This window comes from Cygnus atratus, chromosome 13 (genome assembly GCF_013377495.2).
Source record: "Cygnus atratus isolate AKBS03 ecotype Queensland, Australia chromosome 13, CAtr_DNAZoo_HiC_assembly, whole genome shotgun sequence".
Taxonomy (NCBI): domain Eukaryota; kingdom Metazoa; phylum Chordata; class Aves; order Anseriformes; family Anatidae; genus Cygnus; species Cygnus atratus.
Window position 1 is genome coordinate 11,010,104 of NC_066374.1, and position 18,552 is coordinate 11,028,655.

The 18,552-nt window shown below is 65.4% G+C and overlaps 2 protein-coding genes across 2 annotated transcripts; both read left to right on the forward strand.

The window, feature by feature from the left end:
• The first annotated feature begins 3,168 nt into the window (after nucleotides 1-3,168).
• On the forward strand, nucleotides 3,169-7,950 carry LOC118245485 (glycine receptor subunit alpha-4). Its single transcript, XM_050713453.1, has 8 exons — nucleotides 3,169-3,280; nucleotides 3,485-3,552; nucleotides 3,731-3,954; nucleotides 4,073-4,155; nucleotides 4,349-4,489; nucleotides 4,571-4,785; nucleotides 5,339-5,488; nucleotides 7,663-7,950. Exons 1-8 carry the CDS (start codon nucleotides 3,202-3,204, stop codon nucleotides 7,948-7,950), a joined length of 1,248 nt encoding a protein of 415 aa, XP_050569410.1. The 5' UTR covers nucleotides 3,169-3,201.
• A 3,653-nt stretch (nucleotides 7,951-11,603) lies between these two features.
• GLA (galactosidase alpha) lies at nucleotides 11,604-17,819 on the forward strand. Its single transcript, XM_035542008.1, has 7 exons — nucleotides 11,604-12,382; nucleotides 12,869-13,043; nucleotides 13,145-13,322; nucleotides 14,748-14,839; nucleotides 15,779-15,940; nucleotides 16,250-16,447; nucleotides 16,668-17,819. The coding sequence occupies exons 1-7, from the start codon at nucleotides 12,228-12,230 to the stop codon at nucleotides 16,929-16,931; spliced, it is 1,224 nt and encodes a 407-aa protein (XP_035397901.1). The 5' UTR covers nucleotides 11,604-12,227; the 3' UTR covers nucleotides 16,932-17,819.
• Nucleotides 17,820-18,552: the final 733 nt, after the last annotated feature.

Consider the following 18,552-nt stretch of genomic DNA (forward strand, 5'->3'; position numbering starts at 1 on the left):
CCCCGCACCTCCCCTCTGGGACATCACTGGCTGTCCTGCACGGGTCCCCACAGCGAGGGCTTCGTACAGCAGCTCCTAGCCATTACCACAGTGTAATTAATACAAATAAATGAGATGAGCCAGGCACGGTAGGGTGAAGGGAAACCTGAACGGCGTGTCCGCCGGGAATCATTTATTCTGCGCTTTTCCCTTTTGAAATCCCGTTTGCTTCCCTGCAAGTTAATCACAGGCTGCCTGGGCCCAGGGGCGAGGCTCTGCGGCTCGGCCGGGTGCCCCAGGGGCTGGGACAGGGGCAGCCGAGCAGCCCCAGCGAGCCCGGGCGATGCCAGCCCGATGGGCAAGCAGCTCCTCAGCCCCTGCCTCAGTTTCCCTCAGCTGGCAGCCACCGCAGCCCCCCTGCCACGCACACCCCACTGCCCACGTCGCCTCCCAAGGCTCACCAAGGGACGGGGTTCCCATCTGCCAGGCCCCCGGCAAAAGCGAGCGCTGGGCACCCAGTGAAGGGTGCTGAGCCCCTCGGGGTCCTTGCCCCTGCGGGGCAGCCCAGAGCTGGATCGGACCCCAAAAGAGGCACCCCACAGTGGGGCAGGACGGGCCCAGCTGCTCCCCACGCTCAGCCGGACCCCCCAGCCCCGTCCCGTCCCTCGGCCCCGTCCCGCTGCTGCTCCCCGGGGCACCCCGGCACGACCCCCGGCTCCCGACCCCCGGCAGCCCCCGGGCCCGGCTCCTCAACCCCCAGCCCCGGGGGTCCCCGGGGGGGGGGGTCGCCCCCTCCAGGACCGCCCCATCGGGTCCCGGTGCCGGTGCACGGCGGCGCTTCCCCGCGCTCCGGGACGGGCGGAGAGGGGGAACGGGGGTGGGGGTCCGGGGTCGGAGCCCCCCCCGGGGGCGGCGGGGCGGGGGTGGGGGGGCCGGGGGCGGGCCGCTCCCCGCCGCCGTGCCCGCCTCCTCCCCGCCGCACCGGGGAAGCTCCGCCCGGCTGCCGGTGGCCGCAGCCGGCCGGCGCCCACCCCGCTCGCCCCGGACTATGAGGAGCGGGGCCGGCCGGGGGGCGGCGGCGGCGGCCCCGGTGCTGCGGGATCGGGAGCGGGGGAGCCGCCGCCGCCGGCCGGGTCATGCCCGTGAGGCCGGGGCGGCGGGGCTGCGGGCTGCGGGATGGGAGCGCTCCGGGCCGGCGCCTTCGCCTTCCTCCTCCTCCTCCTCCTCCTCGGCTGCCTCCTGCCCCGGCGCGGCCCGCTCAGGTGAGCCCCGCGCGGCCCCCCCCGGTGTCCCCCGGGAGCCCGGCCCTCCGCCGGGACCCCCCCTCTGGGCTTTCCCCGCCGGGACCCGCACCCACCCCCCCCGGCCCGATGTCGCCTCCGGGAGCCGGACGTCCCCCCGGACACCCCTGGGGACACCCCCCCCACCGGGCCCTTCCCGCGGAGCCCCCCGAATGCAGCCGAGCCCCCGTCCCCCCGGAGCCGGGCGCAGCCCTGGTGCGTCAGTTTGGGGTTTTTTTATTCGGGGGGAGGCTCAGGGTGGTCCCGGCCTCAGCCCCCAGGTGGCCCAGGCCAGTGGGTGCCCATGGGTGCGGGAGCAGCCCCCTGGGTGCGGGACCCAAAGTCCCCAAATCCCTTTGTCCCCTCCCTGCCAACGTGGGTGCCACCAGGACGAGGTGGGACGCAGGGGCCAGCGGGACGGGCAGGGGACCCGTGTCCCTGGGGAGCAGGGAGCGGGCTGGGGGGGCTGCGGTGCCCCCAGGGCTGAGCCCGCTCCCCGTCCCAGCACACGGTCCCCATCCCAGTACAGCCGGAGCGGCACGGGGGGACTGCAGTGTTTGTGGTGCGGAGGGGGGGGGATTGCATCCACGTGTCACCGCTGCACAGGCAGAAAATGCTGGGATCAGGACATTCCTGGGCGGCCGTGAGCCTTCTCCAGCCCCGCCGGCACGGAGGTGCTGAGCTGCGGGGCCTGGCAGTGCCCTGCCAGGTCAGCAGCAGCGTCCCCGGGGGAGGCAGTGCCCCCAAAGCCCAGCGCGGTGCCCAGGGGACGCGCACGGCCGCCGGCTTGCGGCAGAGCCCCGGGGAGGCTTCGCATTTGTGCAGCCCCCAGGTGCGAGCATGGCCCGGGCTGCAGGTCTGCTGCTGCTCGGAGGGGCTGAGCCTCCAGGGAGGGAGCTGGGAGCCTTCCTCCCGCACGCTCCAGGGAGAGCCCTCATCTTCCTCCCCAGCAGAGGACACGGTTCACGGCCATGTGGCAAGGTCTGGCTTAACTCCTTGCTACCTGCCTTCCTGCAGCCCTCCTCCTCCTCCTCCTCCTCCTCCTCCTCCTCCTCCTGCTTCTCTCCCCGCTCCGAGAGGCGCACCTCTTAGCAGCTGGTGGAGGCACAATTTCTCCCAGCCTTTTGCTCTGGCTCAAGCCCAGACTCAGGCGCTCTCCACCGCCCGTCCCCAGTTAAGTAAGGGAAAACCTGCACGGCTGGCTCATTTCTGGGAGGCTGTCGTGGCCGTTTCTGGCCAGCAAGGCTGCACACAAGCCCCTCGGGATGCCCCCTGATCCCCCGAGCAGAGGTAGGAACACGGTGTGGGTTTGACCTGCCCACAATCCCAGAGGTTCCCAGCTCCCCGCATCGTGCCGTGCTTGTGATACCGGGGTCCATAGCCCCGAGCAGGAGCAGGACACACCAGCAGCGCTCTCAAAGCTCCCTTTGTGTCCAGAGGTCTCCAGCTAATTCCTCTCCACCACAGCCGCATGCCCGGCCATGTGGTGAGCGACTTGTCTCTCGCATTGTTCCTTGAAATGATCATTATAGACTGATGGAAGGAGGGAAACTGGCAGGCTAAGAGGCGTTCGCAAAAATATCCTCTCCAAGGTCAGTTTAAATAAGCCTCCATCATCCTTGGCAGCGCGGCGTGGGAGAGCTCCTGTCAGCTCCTCGTGGTGCCCGGCTGGGAGGTGCTGGGCTGGTGCTTGATCCTAAGGGACACCCTCCTGGCTCTTCCCAGTGCCTGCCAGCGCCCAGAGCCCACGGCACGGGGCCATCGCCGCTGTGCCCCATCCCCACCATGGGCACCCGGCCCCAAACGCCCTTCCTGGGGGCTCCCGCCTCGCTGGGGCACCCTCGGACATGGGCGAGAAACGTCTGACCGGCCTCCTCCGCCCCGCAGGCTGGTCTCAGGGAGGGAGGAGATCAAATCTGCCTCCCGCAGCTCGCCCCAGCCCATGTCGCCCTCTGATTTCCTGGACAAGCTTATGGGACGGACGTCGGGGTATGATGCCCGGATTCGGCCCAACTTCAAAGGTAAGGGGAGGGCGTGAGGCTTCCTGACCTGACAGCCACCCACACACAGCTGCCCAGCCCCAGGGGACGGGCATGGACCTCGGGGGCTTTCCCTGGCGGGCTGTGGGGGTCCCCACAGGGTGCGGGGTCCCTGCCCGTGTCCCCGAGGCGCTGGTCTCTCCCGGCCGGCAGCGAGAGGTTGTGTGCTGCCTGCTTGTTTTCCAGGTCCGCCCGTCAACGTGACGTGCAACATCTTCATCAACAGCTTCGGCTCCGTCACCGAGACGACCATGGTGAGGGGTTCGCCAGGGGCTCCTCTCCTGGGGGTGCTCTCCCGGGGAATGCGCGAGGCCCGGCGCTCACAGGGCCGTGGGGATTGCTGCAGGCAGCACCTCGCTGCTCCTCCTCCTCCCCACCTTCCTCCTCCTCCTCCTCCTCCTCGTGCCCTGCTGACGGCGGCCTCTGCCCCAGGACTACCGGGTGAACGTCTTCCTGCGGCAGCAGTGGAACGACCCCCGGCTGGCCTACCGCGAGTACCCCGACGACTCCCTCGACCTCGACCCCTCCATGCTCGACTCCATCTGGAAGCCGGACTTGTTCTTCGCCAATGAGAAAGGGGCCAGTTTCCACGAGGTCACCACCGACAACAAGCTGCTGCGCATCTTCAAGAACGGCAACGTGCTCTACAGCATCAGGTGCCGTGGGCTCAGCCCCTCTCCTCTGGCACAGGGCTCGAGGGAGGGAGGAGAAGCTTTCCTCTCGCCCCCGTTCGGCAGCTCTCAGCGAGCCCCTCCTTTTGTCTGCCTCCTCCAGGCTGACGCTGATCCTGTCCTGCCCCATGGACCTCAAGAACTTCCCCATGGACATCCAGACGTGCACGATGCAGCTGGAGAGCTGTGAGCACCTGGAGGGATTCAAGGCCTGTTTCACCCCATCCCATCCCATCCCATCCCATCCCATCCCATCCCATCCCATCCCCTGGCATCTCCCTGCTTCTGGGGGAGGTGAGGGTGAAGGAGGGGTAATTTGGGGTGGGGGTGAGTGGGTGCACGTCCCCCTGCCCCACGGCTCCCTCCGTCGCCTCCCCAGTCGGCTACACCATGAACGACCTGATCTTCGAGTGGCTGGAGGAGCAGGAGGCCGTGCAGGTGGCGGAGGGCTTGACGCTGCCGCAGTTCATCCTCAGGGACGAGAAGGACCTGGGCTACTGCACCAAGTACTACAACACAGGTCAGCACCCCGGGGACCCTCTGCCGCCCCCCGGCACGGCACGGGGCCCCCCTCGCCCATCGGGGCCGTCTTTCCCCGCAGGCAAGTTCACCTGCATCGAGGTGAAGTTCCACCTGGAGAGGCAGATGGGCTACTACCTGATCCAGATGTACATCCCCAGCCTGCTCATCGTCATCCTCTCCTGGGTCTCCTTCTGGATCAACATGGACGCGGCGCCGGCGCGGGTGGGCCTGGGCATCACCACCGTGCTCACCATGACCACGCAGAGCGCCGGCTCCCGCGCCTCGCTGCCCAAGGTGAGCACTGGGGACACGCTGGTGGCCCCACAGCCCCAGGGTGGGGACAGCCCTGTCCTGGGGAGGGGTCCCCAGAGCCTCGCCGGCTGCGTGCCGGGGGGACGCGGTGCCGCTTGGATGGATGAGCTCTGGCACGCGTGGTCCTGCAAGTAGTGCTGCCAGCAGAAACATTTGGGTTTTTAAGACCCCTGCAGGCAGCATCTGCACCCCAGGGCTGATTGAAACACCGGGAAAAAACCTGATTGCAAGCAACAAAACTTGGCTCCCCTCATCCCCAGCATCCCAGGGCGGCAGGAGTAAGGACAAGTCAGCGGAGGCTGGCAGCACGTCCCTCCTGGCTTGAGGGCAATTAGCAGTTTCGGAAGAGAAAAGGCTCAGCCGAAACCCCCAGCCACGCTCCCCTGAGTTTCTGGGCGTGCAGCTGCAGGGGATGGCCTCTCGAAGCTGGGAATGGTGTTACTCTGCGAGGAGGGCAGGGAGGGACACGGTGGAGGCAGGAGCAGCGGCCGGGCCGTGGGACACCCCCGTCTCTGACCCCCCCGTCCCCTCACAGGTCTCCTACGTGAAGGCCATCGACATCTGGATGGCCGTCTGCCTGCTCTTCGTCTTCGCCGCCTTGCTGGAGTACGCCGCCGTCAACTTCGTGTCCCGGCAGCACAAGGAGTTCATGCGCCTGCGGCGGCGCCAGCGGCGGCAGAGGATGGTGAGTGCCTCCCCGCCGCTGGCACCACGTCCCCGTCCTCAGAGCTGCCGTCCCCGTGCCTGCAGGGCTGTCCCCTCCGGCACCTCGGGGACCCGTGGGCATGGAGCCCCTCTGCCTGCCCGGAGACCCCCGAGCATTTCCCTGCCCCGTGGGGATGCGTGGGGCTGAGGCACGCCGAGCTCCCCCGGGGCAGGCGCCGCCGTGGTGGCAGCAGAGGCTCGCCGCTGCGTCAGGGCAGGGAAATAGCAACAGGACCTGGTGGCACCGGGCTGTGCTGCCCAGGGACAGGGCGCCCGGGGCCGGGCTGCATGGGCACGCAGAGCCTCCCTCCGTCCACCCATCAGTTCAGGCACCCGCCCCGTGCGATGCTCAGGGAAGGCAGCCGGCACCCTCCTGGCACGCCCTTGGCGACACCGTTCGGCACAAGACCTCCTGCTCCAGGGGCTTTCTCTGCCCCTCGGCTGCTCCCTGCCCACGCGCGTCCCCGCGGCCGGGGCAGAGCCATGGGTCACCCGCTGTCCTGTTTCTGTTTGGTGCGCACCAAAAGGGCCTGAGCAGCGGGACGGCCAGCCTCGAGTCCCTGCAGCGGCTGAGCAGCCAGCACAGCGGCGAGCACACCTACGCGACGCCCTCGCAGCTCTCCAGCTCCAGGGTAAAGCACAACCCTCGGGCAGCCCCCGGGCAGCGCAGCGCACCCCCACGCCCCCCCACTGCCCCAAAGGAGCCCCCCCCGGAGAGCTCTGCCGGCCGGCGGGGGTGCGAGGAAGGAGCAGGGCTGTGATCCGTGCAGGGCACATGGCCGTAGGATGGAGCTAGCCGTCCCTGGGCTGAAAGCAGATCTGAGAGGGAGGGGACGTGGCAGATTCTGCCGGCTCCTTGGGGACACCCAGCTCCGTGCCTCGGTTTCCCCTTCTGTAAAACGAGGCTGACGCAGCCCCCTTGGCAGTGGTGCGAACCAGGCTGGGGTGACGGAGAGAGCTGGTCCCGGGCTGCTCCTCGGCTCCCTGCCAGCACCCAGAGCAGGATGAGGGCTCTCCCTGCCCACTTTACCCAGCACAGGCAGATTCGGGGCATTTTCTCCCTGCAGTGACACCACTGTGTGCGTGTGCTCGGGCCACATGGGCACTTGGCAGCCAGAGACGTGGGGAGGAGACAAGGCAGGGGCAGTGGCGCAGGGCAGGCTCCCAGGCGTGCGGCAGGATGCTGGGGGACGAGGACATCCAGCCCGGGCAGCTGCGGGGCCGCCCCAGCCCTCTCTGAGCCCCCCCACGGCCAGCCCTGCACCCCCGCAGATGCAGCACGGGTGAAGCCCCCGGGCTGGTCCCGCTGGGGTCGGGGAATGGCTGCGGCTCCCCAGGGGCACGGGGGCAGGCGGCTCCATCCCGCTGCGGCAGGGGAGCACACCTCAGCTGCACACGAGGACTCGTCTCAGCGATTTAAGCCTCTGCTGCTCTTCCCACCGGGAAATCTTGCTTAGCCGGCAGATTGCTGGGTTAAATAAAGATCCGCGGCCGCCGGCTCTCCGCATGAGAGCCCCCTGGCCGGCCGGGTGCCCACGCAGGCCGGGTGCTGCCCTTCGCCCAGGCCCTTCGGAGGGCAGCGCGGGTCGGAGGCGGCCTTGGGACCCGGCACCCACGTTGTGTGGGCACAGAGCGAGGATGGGGCTCCGTGGAGAGCCACGGAGACACGCAAAGCCCCACAAAGGGTGAATGAGCAGGCTGGAGTGAATTGCTAATGAAGCAGCTCGCTAACGAAGCGTGGCTGTTGGGGAGGAGTGCGGGTGCTGCTGGCCGGGACTCCACCTCCCCCAGTCCACCCCAGCACGTTTGTGCCGAGAGCCGGGCTGCCCAGGCACCCGGGTGGGCACTGGGGGTCCCCGTGCTGGGCTGCCAGGGCCGGGGCTGCCCGTGGGTGCACCCGGGGCCCTTCAGAGCACGTGGCACGAGGCCACCGCGCACCCTCGCACCCCCGTGTGCCTGATCCCAGCCCCGTGATCCCCCACACCCCTGGCTACCCCTGCCAGCCCCGCGCTTCCGCCTGCACGCTTGAGGCACCCACACGGGCGTGCAGCAGGGCTGGCACACACACGGGGCTGGCACACACACGGGGCATCCATCCCCAGCGCACACCCGCTCCCTGCGGGGTGCCTGGCTGACGGCGCTTTCCCCCGCCAGGAGGAAGAGCTCGTCCGCGAGAGCCGCTTCTACTTGCGAGGCTACGGCCTGGGCCACTGCCTGCAGGCGAAGGAGGGTCCCGGGGAGGGTCCCGGCATCTACAGCCCCCCCCCGGCCAGCGTGCTGCTGCGGGAAGGGGAGACCCTCTGCAGGCGCTACGTCGACCGGGCCAAGCGAATCGACACCATCTCCCGAGCCGTCTTCCCCTTCACCTTCCTGGTCTTCAATATCTTCTACTGGGTTGTCTACAAAGTGCTGCGCTCGGAGGACGTCCACCCGGTGCCCTGAGGCCCGAAAACGAGGGACCACCTCTTGGCCAGACCCCCCCCCCGGGTGCCCGGAGGCCACGAGCCCAGCCAGAGCCACGTTTGTGTCTGTCACAGCTCGGAGCGGCGGCACACCCAGGCTGGGTCTCGGGGCGAGGACACGTGGCAGCCCCCGTGTCCCTTTGGGTGCTGAGGGAGGGGACCAGGTCCCCGTGGCCGGCTGGGGAAGGGGACCCTCCTGCCCCATGTGTGGCTTCAACCCTGGGTACTCCAGGACGCTGAGCTGCTGGGAGGGCTCCAGTACCCGGGGATGCTGCGCTGCTGGGACCCTGGGGACCCCACCGCTCCCCCCAGCGCCCTCCATCGCTCTGCACCCCCGTGTCAGGCTGCTGCCCCCCCGGAGCTGCTGTGGACCACCATCAGCCAGGCAAGAGGCCGCAGTCCTCTCGCCCAGAGAGCTCGGAGCTCGCTCGTGGGAGATGGCAGGCAGCCCCCTGCCTGTGCCCGGCCACAGCCCCCAGCCCCCAGCCCAGCCAGGCCAGGGACAGGGCCCCTCCAGCCCCCTCCCAGCCCCACAGCACAGTGAAGGGTCGGGGCCAGGCAGCTTTCTCGCTGCAGAGCCCAGCGCTGCCCCTGCTCCAGGGCACTTGCCCCAGGAGCGATGTCTGTGACGTCCTTCCCCGTCCCCGACTGCCACCCGCCCTGCCAGGGCCCTGGTCCCACGGATGGAGAAGGAACACGGATGGCACACAGCCCACGGGCAGGAGCTGCTCAGCACCCCGGGCAGGATGGGGCGCACAGCCCCTCTGCTGAGGGAGGTTGTTTGGGGCTGGAAGTGGTGGGGCAGCTCGGCTGGCCCCCTTGGAGGAGCGGGGCGGTGGTGGCGTCTCCGCACCGCTACGTCCGCACCGGCAGCCACCGCAGGATGCGGCTGTGCTCCTCGGGAGGAGGTGGCGGCACGTCACCGCGGTGCCAGCAGCAGAGAGCAGGAGGTGGAATCGCCCCAGCCTTGCTGACCCCGGCCCCCAGTTTCCTTCCCCCAGCCCCACTCCAGCCCCCAGGTGTGGTGTCCCCGGGCAGGTTCGCCCCAACTGCTCCTCCACCGGAGAGCATCTGAACCCTCGACTTCAAAATTCAGCAAGGCTTCCAGCCCTCCAAACCTGGATGTCCTCCGTGCTTAGCTGGAAATAAAAGCAGTAGGCAACGTTTCTGTAGGTCCTGCAGTGAGAAATGTGTCGATGCTCTCCTTTCCCCCTGCTCACAGCAAGCCCAGGCGGGGCTCGCGTCCTCGGTGGGGTGGTTTGCTGCAGCCCCCCGGCATCCATCCCCCCACAGCCCCAGGAGCGGGCACAGGCAGGGCAGGACGGGAATGGGATTTGTCCCTTTCCTGAGAGGCCCTGGTGCCACCACGGCACAGCGAGGGCACCCAGTGACCTGCCGCTCCAGGCAGGCCCGCCTGGACACAGGCAGAGGGGTGAAGCAGCTCCATGAAGCCAGCCCGGGCAGAAATGCCACCCGCAGCCCCCAGCTTCCCTCCTGCCCCCACGCAGGCATTGCCCCCTCCCTCTCCCTAACAACGTGGAGCAAAGCCCTACGCCCCCATACCCCGCCGCCGAGCTGCCCAGCACCTGCTTTGCGAGCCCCCCCGCCCCGTTCTGAGCCACGCGCACCCATTTCACAGATGGGCAAGTGGAGGAGAAGCGGCCCCAGGGGAAGGCAGGGCCCACCAGGACAGGCTGAGATGGCTCCAGCCCATCAGCACTGCTGGGTGCCCCCCCCGCTGCTGCCCCACCTCAGGCAGCCTTCAGAGTCTTGCTTTTCGGGGGGAGTCCATCGGGAGGTGATGCCGGCACGTGGGCAGCACCTACAGGTGCCTGGTGGCCAACCAAACCTCCAGCACCTGCGGGTTTTTAAACAGCCTCGATCTTCCTACACAAATAAAACCTTACTGGGATTTTCAGCGGTGTGCTGGGGGTTTCTCTCTGCCCAGGACCCTGTGGCCTGATCCGGCTCCAGCTCCCAGCTGCGGGAGGGATGTAGGGACGAGGATGCACCAGCCCTGCAATTATGCCCAGACCTCGTTACCCCCATAGGTGATTTGTCTGATGGGGGCCTGCCTGCGGGACAGGACCCAAGGTGTGTGTGTGGGGACAGATGTGGGGTCAGGGGGGTCTCCAGCTCCGTGGTGGAGCTCGGACACCCCGATACATCGAGTGTCCCAGCCTCCCCGTGTGTCCTGGGCCGGCGCCAGCCTCAGAGCACTGCCAGCTGTCCCGGGGGCTTACGCCAGCCCCGCGGTGCCACCCCGGGCCAGCGCTTCTGTCCCCAGCTGGCGTGGGGGCAGGCAGAGCTCGCAGCTGACGGCCGAGCTCGCAAGCAAGCATCAATCTCCCTCTGTGCTCCCGGCCAAGTCTCACAGATCGGCTCTGTTGGGCACCCCGTACCTCGCAGCCCCATCGCCCCGCCGGCCCCCAGCGAGGGTTTCTGCAGTGGGGAGGGGGAGAAGGCAAGGCGCAGGCATGCGGGCTTGGAGCCTGGTTTGTTCTTTTGCTGGGAGAAACTAAACCCTGCGACGCTCCTGCGTTCCTCCCTGCCTGCCCTCGCTGCTCTCCTTTACGAGCAGCAGGTCTGGGCACATGGGGTCTGTTCAGGTAGAAAAGCTGGGGTCAGCCTTAAATCACCCTGACTCCAAGAACTGGTGCTTCCCAGAAAAATGGAAATAGTTAAAAAATGACACCATAAGATAAACCGCATCAACTCTGGTTGCAGCCAAGCAGAGGGGCCCTCACTTCTGGCACTGTGGTGGTGAACGTGTAGGGAGCACTGCCACCCTACGGCCCCACGGGCACCCCAGGAGCCTTTTGGGGGCCAGCAGCAGCCCTCAGCCCCTGCCCAGTGCTCCCAGCAGCCCAGCTTGAGCCAGGAGCCACCGGGACACCCGCACTGCTGCTCTCCAGCCGATGGCTCCGGTGTGTCCCCATGCCTGGGGACAGCAGCAGTGCCCAGGCTGGGGGTGCAGCTCGGGCGGCATCCAGCCCAGGCGGCTCCGTCCCTCACAAAGCCCACAGATCTCAGCTGGAGCCGGTTTTTCCTTTCCTGCATGGTGCTGCACGTTCGGGACACGTCCTGGCTGCCGCAGGAGGCAGCCGTGGGCACAGGACCAGCAGCCGTGGCTGAGTTAATTGCCGGTGTAAATTGAAGCTAATGGAGTTACACCGGGTTAACGTGACTCCCAGATAGTAAAATCAGCATAATGGGCGCCGGCAGCTTCCTGCCTGCCTGCCAGCGGGACGCTTACGGCCCAGCAGCCACGGACACGTGCAACCTGCCTCCTCCTGCTCCTGTGCGCCCATGGGTGCTGGTGTCTCCTGCCCTGCTCCCTGCCAGCCCCCGGTGCCAGCACCTTGCCCTCCTGCAGGAGGCCTGGCAGCACCGTCCGGTGCCTGGCTCTGCCCTTTTGTTGATCCTCACCCCGAAAGAGGGGGCTGGGGACCCCTGCTAGACCCACAGCACCCACCCAGTCGCCCATCTTGCTGCAGAGACGGTCCCAGGACAGCAAGGAGAGGTCACGCACGGGACCAAGCGTGTCTGCTGAAAAAGCAGCCCTGGACCAACATGGGAGCTGCTGTCCTCGTGTGGCCTGCAGGAGGGGGACGGGTGTCAGACACAGGGACTGACGGGGACAGACAGACAGCTTTCAGGACGGACTGACCGCACCTGCAGGACATGGTCAAGGTACCGGGTCTGGAGCTGGGCAATTGCGTGCGACACAGAGGGATTTGGCCAAGCTCTTCTCAGTGGTCTGTGGGGACGGAACAAGGGGCGATGGCCACAAAATGGAGCCCAGGAAGTTCTGCACCAACACGCGACAGAGCTCCTTCACGGTGATGGTGATGGAGCGCTGGGACAGGGAGGTTGTAGAGGCTCTTTCTCTGGAGATATTCAAGGCCCGTCTGGACGGCTACGTGGGCAAGCTGCTGTGGGGAACTGCTGTGGCAGGGGGTTGGACATGGTGGTCTCTGGGGGTCCCTTCCAACCCCTTCGGTTCTGTGACTGTGTGATTGTGTGAGGGTTTCTAAGACACGGCGAGGAGGACCCGAGCGCTCAGCTCGCCCCACGCCCCGTGCCCGGCACAGCCTGGCCCCGCCACCCCGCTGCCATTTCCCGCTACGTGCCCCCGAGGCACAGCCCCAACCCCACCGCGGGGCGGCGGAGCCCCCTAGCGAGGCGGGCCGGGCACCGCCGGCCTTCGTCCCACGTGACCCCCCCCCAGCGCCACGTGACCCGCCGGTGGCCGTCATGGCGGCGGCGGTGCCGCTGCTCTGCGCCGTGCTGGTGGCGGCGGCGGCGGCGCTGGAGAACGGCGTGGCGCGGACACCGCCCATGGGCTGGCTGCACTGGGAGCGCTTCCTCTGCGGCACCGACTGCACCGCGCAGCCCCGCCGCTGCGTCAGGTACGGCCACGGGGGCAGGGGGGCCGGCGGTGGGGTACCGGGTGTCCCGGTGTCCCGGGGTGCCGGTACCGGGGGTGTCGGTGTCCCGGTACCGGGGGTGTCGGTGTCCCGGTACCGGGGGTCCCAGTGTCCCGGGGGTGCCGGTGTCCCGGGGTGCCGGTGTCCCGGTGTCCCGGTACCGGGGGTCCCAGTGTCCCGGGGTGCCGGTGTCCCGGGGTGCCGGTACCGGGAGTGCCGGTGTCCTGGTGTCCCGGTACCAGGGGTGCCAGTGTCCTGGTGTCGCGGTGTGCCGGTACCGGCAGTGCCAGTGTCCCGGGGTGCTGGTGTCCCAGTGTGCCGGTACCGGGGGTGCCAGTGTCCCGGTCCCGGAGGTGCTGTCCCGCTGTGCCGGTGTCCTGGTGCCCCGGTGACGGTGTCCCGGTCCCGGGGGTGCTGTCCCGGTGTCCCGGTACCGGTTGCCGAGCCCCGCTGTGCTCCCCGCCGCAGCGAGCAGCTGTTCACCGAGATGGCCGACGTGATGGCCACGGAGGGCTGGCGGGAGGCAGGCTACCAGTACCTGTGCATCGACGACTGCTGGGCGGCCCCCACGCGGGACGAGCGCGGCAGGCTGCAGGCAGACCCCCGGCGCTTCCCCGGTGGCATCCGGCGGCTGGCGGACTACGTGAGTGAGCGCCGGGAGTGCGGTGGGACGGGGAGGCTGGGGCGGAGGCGGCCTCGGGGCCGGTGCGCGAACCCCTGGCCTCTGTCTGCTCCCGAACCCAGGTGCACGCGCGGGGGCTGAAGCTGGGGATCTACAGCGACGTCGGGAACGAGACGTGCGCCGGCTTCCCCGGCAGCTACGGGCACTACGAGCTGGACGCCCAGACCTTCGCCTCGTGGGGCGTGGACCTGCTCAAGTTCGACGGCTGCAACTCCGGCTCGCTGGAGCTGCTGGCAGAAGGTGGGCGCGCAGGCAAGGCGCTCAGCAGCGGTCCCGAGCCTCTGGGGATCCGCTTTTCCCTGAGCACGCTCGTTTGAGGGATTTGCTTACAGAAGCAGGTAGGAGGCTGTGTTTCCGAGCTCAAGGTTGCTCTCTCGAAGGCCGCGAGTATTGCTGGCCCAAGTGGTTTTTGGCTGCTCAGCCTCCCCCCTCCTGGAGCTTCGCTCGCAGGCAGGGCTCGAGGCAGCAGCTTTCTCACACCAGAGGCTGCGTGGTGCTGAGCAAACACCGACTGCGTACTCCGGGGGCTCTCTGTGCAGAGTGCTGCATCAGCTCTTAGCACCACAGAGGCTTTGCCCTTCTAGAGTGCTTTTACTGGAGAGCTAGAAACACTTCACACACTTAACCCTTAATCCCTTTGGCGAGGCCGTGCCATAATGGATCAGCTGTAAGCCAGAACAGCTTGCGTCAGCCGCGGAAAGGGCAGTTATCAGGGCTTTTAACAGCAAAAATTGAAGAGGAAAAACCTCCTGGGGTTTTCATCTTAAAGCCTGCCTGGGTAAATGCCAGTTCAGGAGCTGTTTGCACACAGGGCTGGCGAGCCAGCAGCAGAAAGCTCGGTGACGTGCTGCGTTCAGGGGGCTCGGCCACAGACCCTCCGCAAGCACACCCCAGGAGCAGATTTGCCGGAAGGACAGAGAGGCTCGGAAGATGGTTTTCTGTTGACTGGGCTCTCCCTGCTGGCACAGTCAGCACCACAGCGCTTGGCAGCGGGAATCCTACAGTCCTGGCTGGGTCTGGCAGGGGGAACCTGCCCGAGTGACGATCCCATCATAAGCCAGCTGGTCCGGCGTGTGCTGGCTGCTGGGGCCAGGAGCTCAGCTCAGCACCGCAGGCAGCAGCTAAGCTGGAAGCTCTTGTTGGATCCCGTCTGTAACCCGGGTGCGATCCTGAAGCGGTTCCAGGAGAGAGAGCGGGCTCTTCGTTCCCTCTCTGCTGATTAAAAGGGATGTAACAGGGCTGTCTGGGGACAAGGACAGGACAGAACTAGTGGCTTTGCATTCCTGCCCAGTCCATATGGCACAAGTCCTTCCTAAGGACATATTCCCGCAACATTAACCACTGAAGCCATACCCAGCAGCTTGATAGATACCAACTTGTATTTCCCAGGCGTCTGCAGGAAAAAAACACCACACAGCAAAACTGCAGCTTCTTCCTGGGGCTCTATCCCAGCCAAAACCAGGAGACAAAGTGATCGGTCACAGAACAGCAGGACCTGGTAGCAAAGCCATGAAGAAGCTCGCCTCTCCTTGCGAGGCAGGAGGCTGGCTGCCTTGTTCAGCCTTGATTTTGCAAGAGTTGAACTGAAACCTGAACCTGTGACGCTGGATTAGTTCTTCTCCTCGACCCAGGAGATTGTGTAACCTGTCTGCTCTCTTCCCTTAGGTTACAGGAGGATGTCTCTGGCCCTGAACAAGACTGGAAGGCCCATCGTGTACTCCTGCGAATGGCCTTTCTACCTGAGGCCCATGCAGCAGGTAAGGAGCGTTTCTCAGGGCTGGCATCGCACAGTGGGAGGAACAGGGAAGTGCTAAGAGTGCAGAGCAGCCTCCCAGGGAACTCGCTGCTCCCTGCTCTGACAGGGAACAAGACTGCAAGGTGGAGGAAAAAACACTTTTCCTCTGCAGCCCCGAGGTACACCTGAGGCGAGTCACTGCTCTGCTGAGAAGAATTTAGCAGGATCCTGCAGCGTGCAGGCGCGGGCTGCTGGAGGCACAGCCCGGCTGGAGGCAGCTGCGGAACAGCAGCGTCCATCTGCTTTGTCTCCGAGGAGCTGAGCAGCAAGATGCCGGCAATGCGGGCGCAGCCAGCAAACGGCTCGGTGTTACTCCTCCTGGCTGCTCCGCTGTGCAGAGTGCTGCAGACTCAGCCTTACGGCCACCTCAGGGGACCAGGAAAGAGTTTTAGAGCAGCCTATTTAATAGGAATCCTCCGTGGTGTTTATCAGCGCATTTTTGCCAGCCAGGGTCCGTGACTGACGTTGCGCTCTCCACCCACAGCTGGCTCCCCTACGCTGCCAGGACAGGATGTGGCCGTCCCTCCCGCAGAGATAAATGCATTAGTCACCGAAGGGTGTAAACCCGAGAAACTGCAGTAATTATTAGGGTGTCACACCTTAGTTCCGCTGCTCCCAGCCCACCTCGGGTAAAGTAGTGTTTGAGGGGATTTTCTAACCGAGCTCGGTGGCCACGGCTGTTCTCCCAAGGGGAGCAATGGGGATGGCGCTGTGTGGAGCATGGCAGGCTGGAATTATTGGTTAAGGCATCCCACGGAACCAACATATGCTAAGTTAGCTGGCGATGGAAGGTATTCTAATAGTCCTCCCCCAAAATATTCCCGATGCAGCCTAGCTTTGTGTACAGTCTTGATCTCGCACAGACAAGCTCTCTGGCTAATGACGCTCGTTGTTTTGGCAGCCCAATTACACGGAGATCAAACAGTACTGCAATCACTGGAGGAACTTCTTTGATGTCTACGATTCTTGGAACAGCATCAGGAGCATCTTGGAGTGGACAGCGCTTCACCAGGACAGCATTGTGAAGATAGCTGGGCCGGGAGGCTGGAACGACCCTGACATGGCAAGTAGAGCAGCACCGTGCAGCGCCAGCAAAAACTCCTTTCTTCTGCCGTAGGCAGAGGGAGGGATCCAAGGGAGAAACAGCGGGGGCAAAGGCTCTGAGGGGGCCCTAGGATCAAGCACGTGATGAGAGAATTGCCACCCGTGTCTTCCCCAACGGGCTGGTCTTGCTCCTGGAGCTCAGCCTATCTAACCGGTCCCCAGAAGGGGTCCCACCCTCGGCATCCTGTCATTTACCGGCGCTCAGCGTGGTGGCCCAGTTTCTCCTGGGCAGGCAGCGTTACCGGGCCCTTTTCTTTTCCCGTCACAGCTGGTGATTGGGAACTTCGGGCTGAGCTGGGACCAGGCGGTGACCCAGATGGCCATGTGGGCCATTATGGCTGCTCCCCTCTTCATGTCCAACGACCTGCGGCGCATTAGCCCCGAGGCCAAGTGGCTGCTCCAGAACAAAGAGGTGATCGCCATCAACCAGGATCCGCTGGGCAAGCAGGGATATCGCATCACCAAGGTACGGCTGTCCCGGCTGGGGGTGCACGCTGGGGCACAGGCTGCCGGCCTCCCCAGAGAGCAGACGCCGGGGATGTGCGGCACGGAGAAGTGCTCAGGGCTTGGCGACAGGAGCCCGGTGTGCCCGTTTGTTCCTGAAGCCTGCTTAGGCGCCCAGGCGTGAAGACCGTAAGTTCTCCCTCCCCTAACACAAGCCCCGTGGTTTGCTTTCTCCTTGGCAGGACAAAAACTTCGAGCTATGGGAGCGGCCCCTGTCGGGCAGAGCCTACGCCGTGGCGGTGCTGTACCAGCAGGAAATCGGGGGCCCCCACAACTTCTCCTTCTCCCTCGCCCTCCTCGGCAACGGGCTGGCCTGCAACCCCGTGTGCTCCGTCCGGCAGATCCTGCCCAGCAGCAGGGACTGGGGGGTGCACAACTGGGTCTCCTCCCTGAGCGTGGAGGTAAACCCAACAGGCACCGTGCTGCTCAGGGTGGTGGCGCTGTAGGAGGAGGCACAGAGACAGTCTTCTCAAAAGCCTCGCCTTCCGCGCTGTCACCAGAGGACCGCCCGCTTCCTCCAGGCGGGATGCCTTAGTTGTGTCCTAAAGCATTCACTGCTCAAGTGCTTCTCCATGCACCTTGGATCTTTTGCCTAATGCCACAACTGCCCGACTCTCCGTTGCCACGAAATAACCGAGAAAGGGTCACTCCTCTCCTGTTTACCCTTCCTCCGGTATCTCACCTAACTGCCCTTTTCCAGGGGGCTACAAGGGTCCCAGCGGGGCACCAGCTGCTGCTAACACCCGCTGCCCCACTAGCCGAAGCCACGCACAGGACAGATGCGGCACCCTACGGCTCTTCTCCAGGCTCAGTAGGGAAATGCAGCTCGGCTGCCTCGCTTCTGCTTTGCGAGCTGGGCTGTACGGCTACGCTCAGCCCAAAAAAAAAAAAAAAAAAACAGAAAAGCTGCCAAAGAAAGCCCACCCCCCCTCCTCAGAGTGTGGCATCATCGCCTTCTACGCGCTGAACTCAGGGACTGGCCTGAATCACCGCAGTTCTTGGCCGCCTGCTGACTCTGTGCGATGTGTATGGTGCCTTACAGCAGAGCTTTGAGGGCTGCCCCTGACCCCAGGAGGCCTCCTACCTGTGGCTGGCACTTCCCTCTACACAACGGTTCCCCTTCCCGCTCTTCACAGGGGCCCTGGGGACTCCTTCCCAGAAAGAACTGCCTTCCTGTGGCTGCTGGCAGCAGGCTTTAGGCTGAAGTTACACGGGTTCTTATGCAACTGTCATGTACGTGGCTGGTCTCTGCTGGCTGCCACACGATGCAGATGCCTTGATTTGTTCTAATGTTGGTGGTTACAAACTCCAATTAAAGCGTTCCCTAAAAAGGGCGAAGGTTTCTCTTAGTTCTCCTGTAAGTGGGTTGCTGCCAGAGTCCAGCGCAGCCTGCCCTAAAGCGCGCCACGCTTTGCTGCTCAGCGGTCACCCCTCGCTTGACGCTTAAGTGCTGTGCTTGGGATTTTTAAGGAAAATAACCCAGAGCAGGTGCCGGCGAGCCAGGAGGCAGGCAGCAGAAGCCTGCTATGCCAGCATCACCTTCCAGCAGAGCGCCCGGCTGGGGGAGCTAACTGCCTCGAGCCATCGCTGCTCTCTGCACCGCCACGAAGCTCGCAGCCTCCGCAGGCAGCTGGGAGCTGAGCTGCGGCAAGTAACCGCTGGCTGACGGTGCAGAGGATGCTTCCTCAAATGCAGCCTCTGGTCCTAGCCGCTAGCTGCTGCAGGGCCCCTGCTCGTGCGTCGCGTTAGGACAGCACGGCCCCTGTTTGTGAGAAGTGTGAGGGCTGTGCAGGGGAGTTCGAGTCACCCCAGTTCTTCCCGGGTCAAAACCGTCGCGGCTGCAAGGAACCTTGCCTGCCTCTCCCTCTCCTCCAGGCCAAGCACTCGGAGATGAAGAGGGCCCACCTGGGCAGCTACACAACTGCAACAGGCCCTTCCAAGCCTTTTTCCAATTATTGCTTCACCTACCAACTACTCGGATTCACCACAGAGGTTTAAAGTACTTCTAAACTACAACTGCTGTAATAGAGGCACGAACTATTTTAAAGAAAACAGAAGCTGCAGCAG

Excerpts from the sequence above, each read along its gene's own strand:
- LOC118245485 (XM_050713453.1), top strand. The coding sequence starts at position 3,202 with ATGTCGCCCTCTGATTTCCTGGACAAGCTTATGGGACGGACGTCGGGG. Across the intron at positions 3,553-3,730 it reads CCGTCACCGAGACGACCATG|GACTACCGGGTGAACGTCTT; the intron begins GTGAGGGGTTCG and ends CCTCTGCCCCAG. Across the intron at positions 5,489-7,662 it reads GCCAGCGGCGGCAGAGGATG|GAGGAAGAGCTCGTCCGCGA; the intron begins GTGAGTGCCTCC and ends TTCCCCCGCCAG.
- GLA (XM_035542008.1), top strand. The coding sequence starts at position 12,228 with ATGGCGGCGGCGGTGCCGCTGCTCTGCGCCGTGCTGGTGGCGGCGGCG. Across the intron at positions 15,941-16,249 it reads GCTGGAACGACCCTGACATG|CTGGTGATTGGGAACTTCGG; the intron begins GCAAGTAGAGCA and ends TTCCCGTCACAG. Across the intron at positions 16,448-16,667 it reads AGGGATATCGCATCACCAAG|GACAAAAACTTCGAGCTATG; the intron begins GTACGGCTGTCC and ends TCTCCTTGGCAG.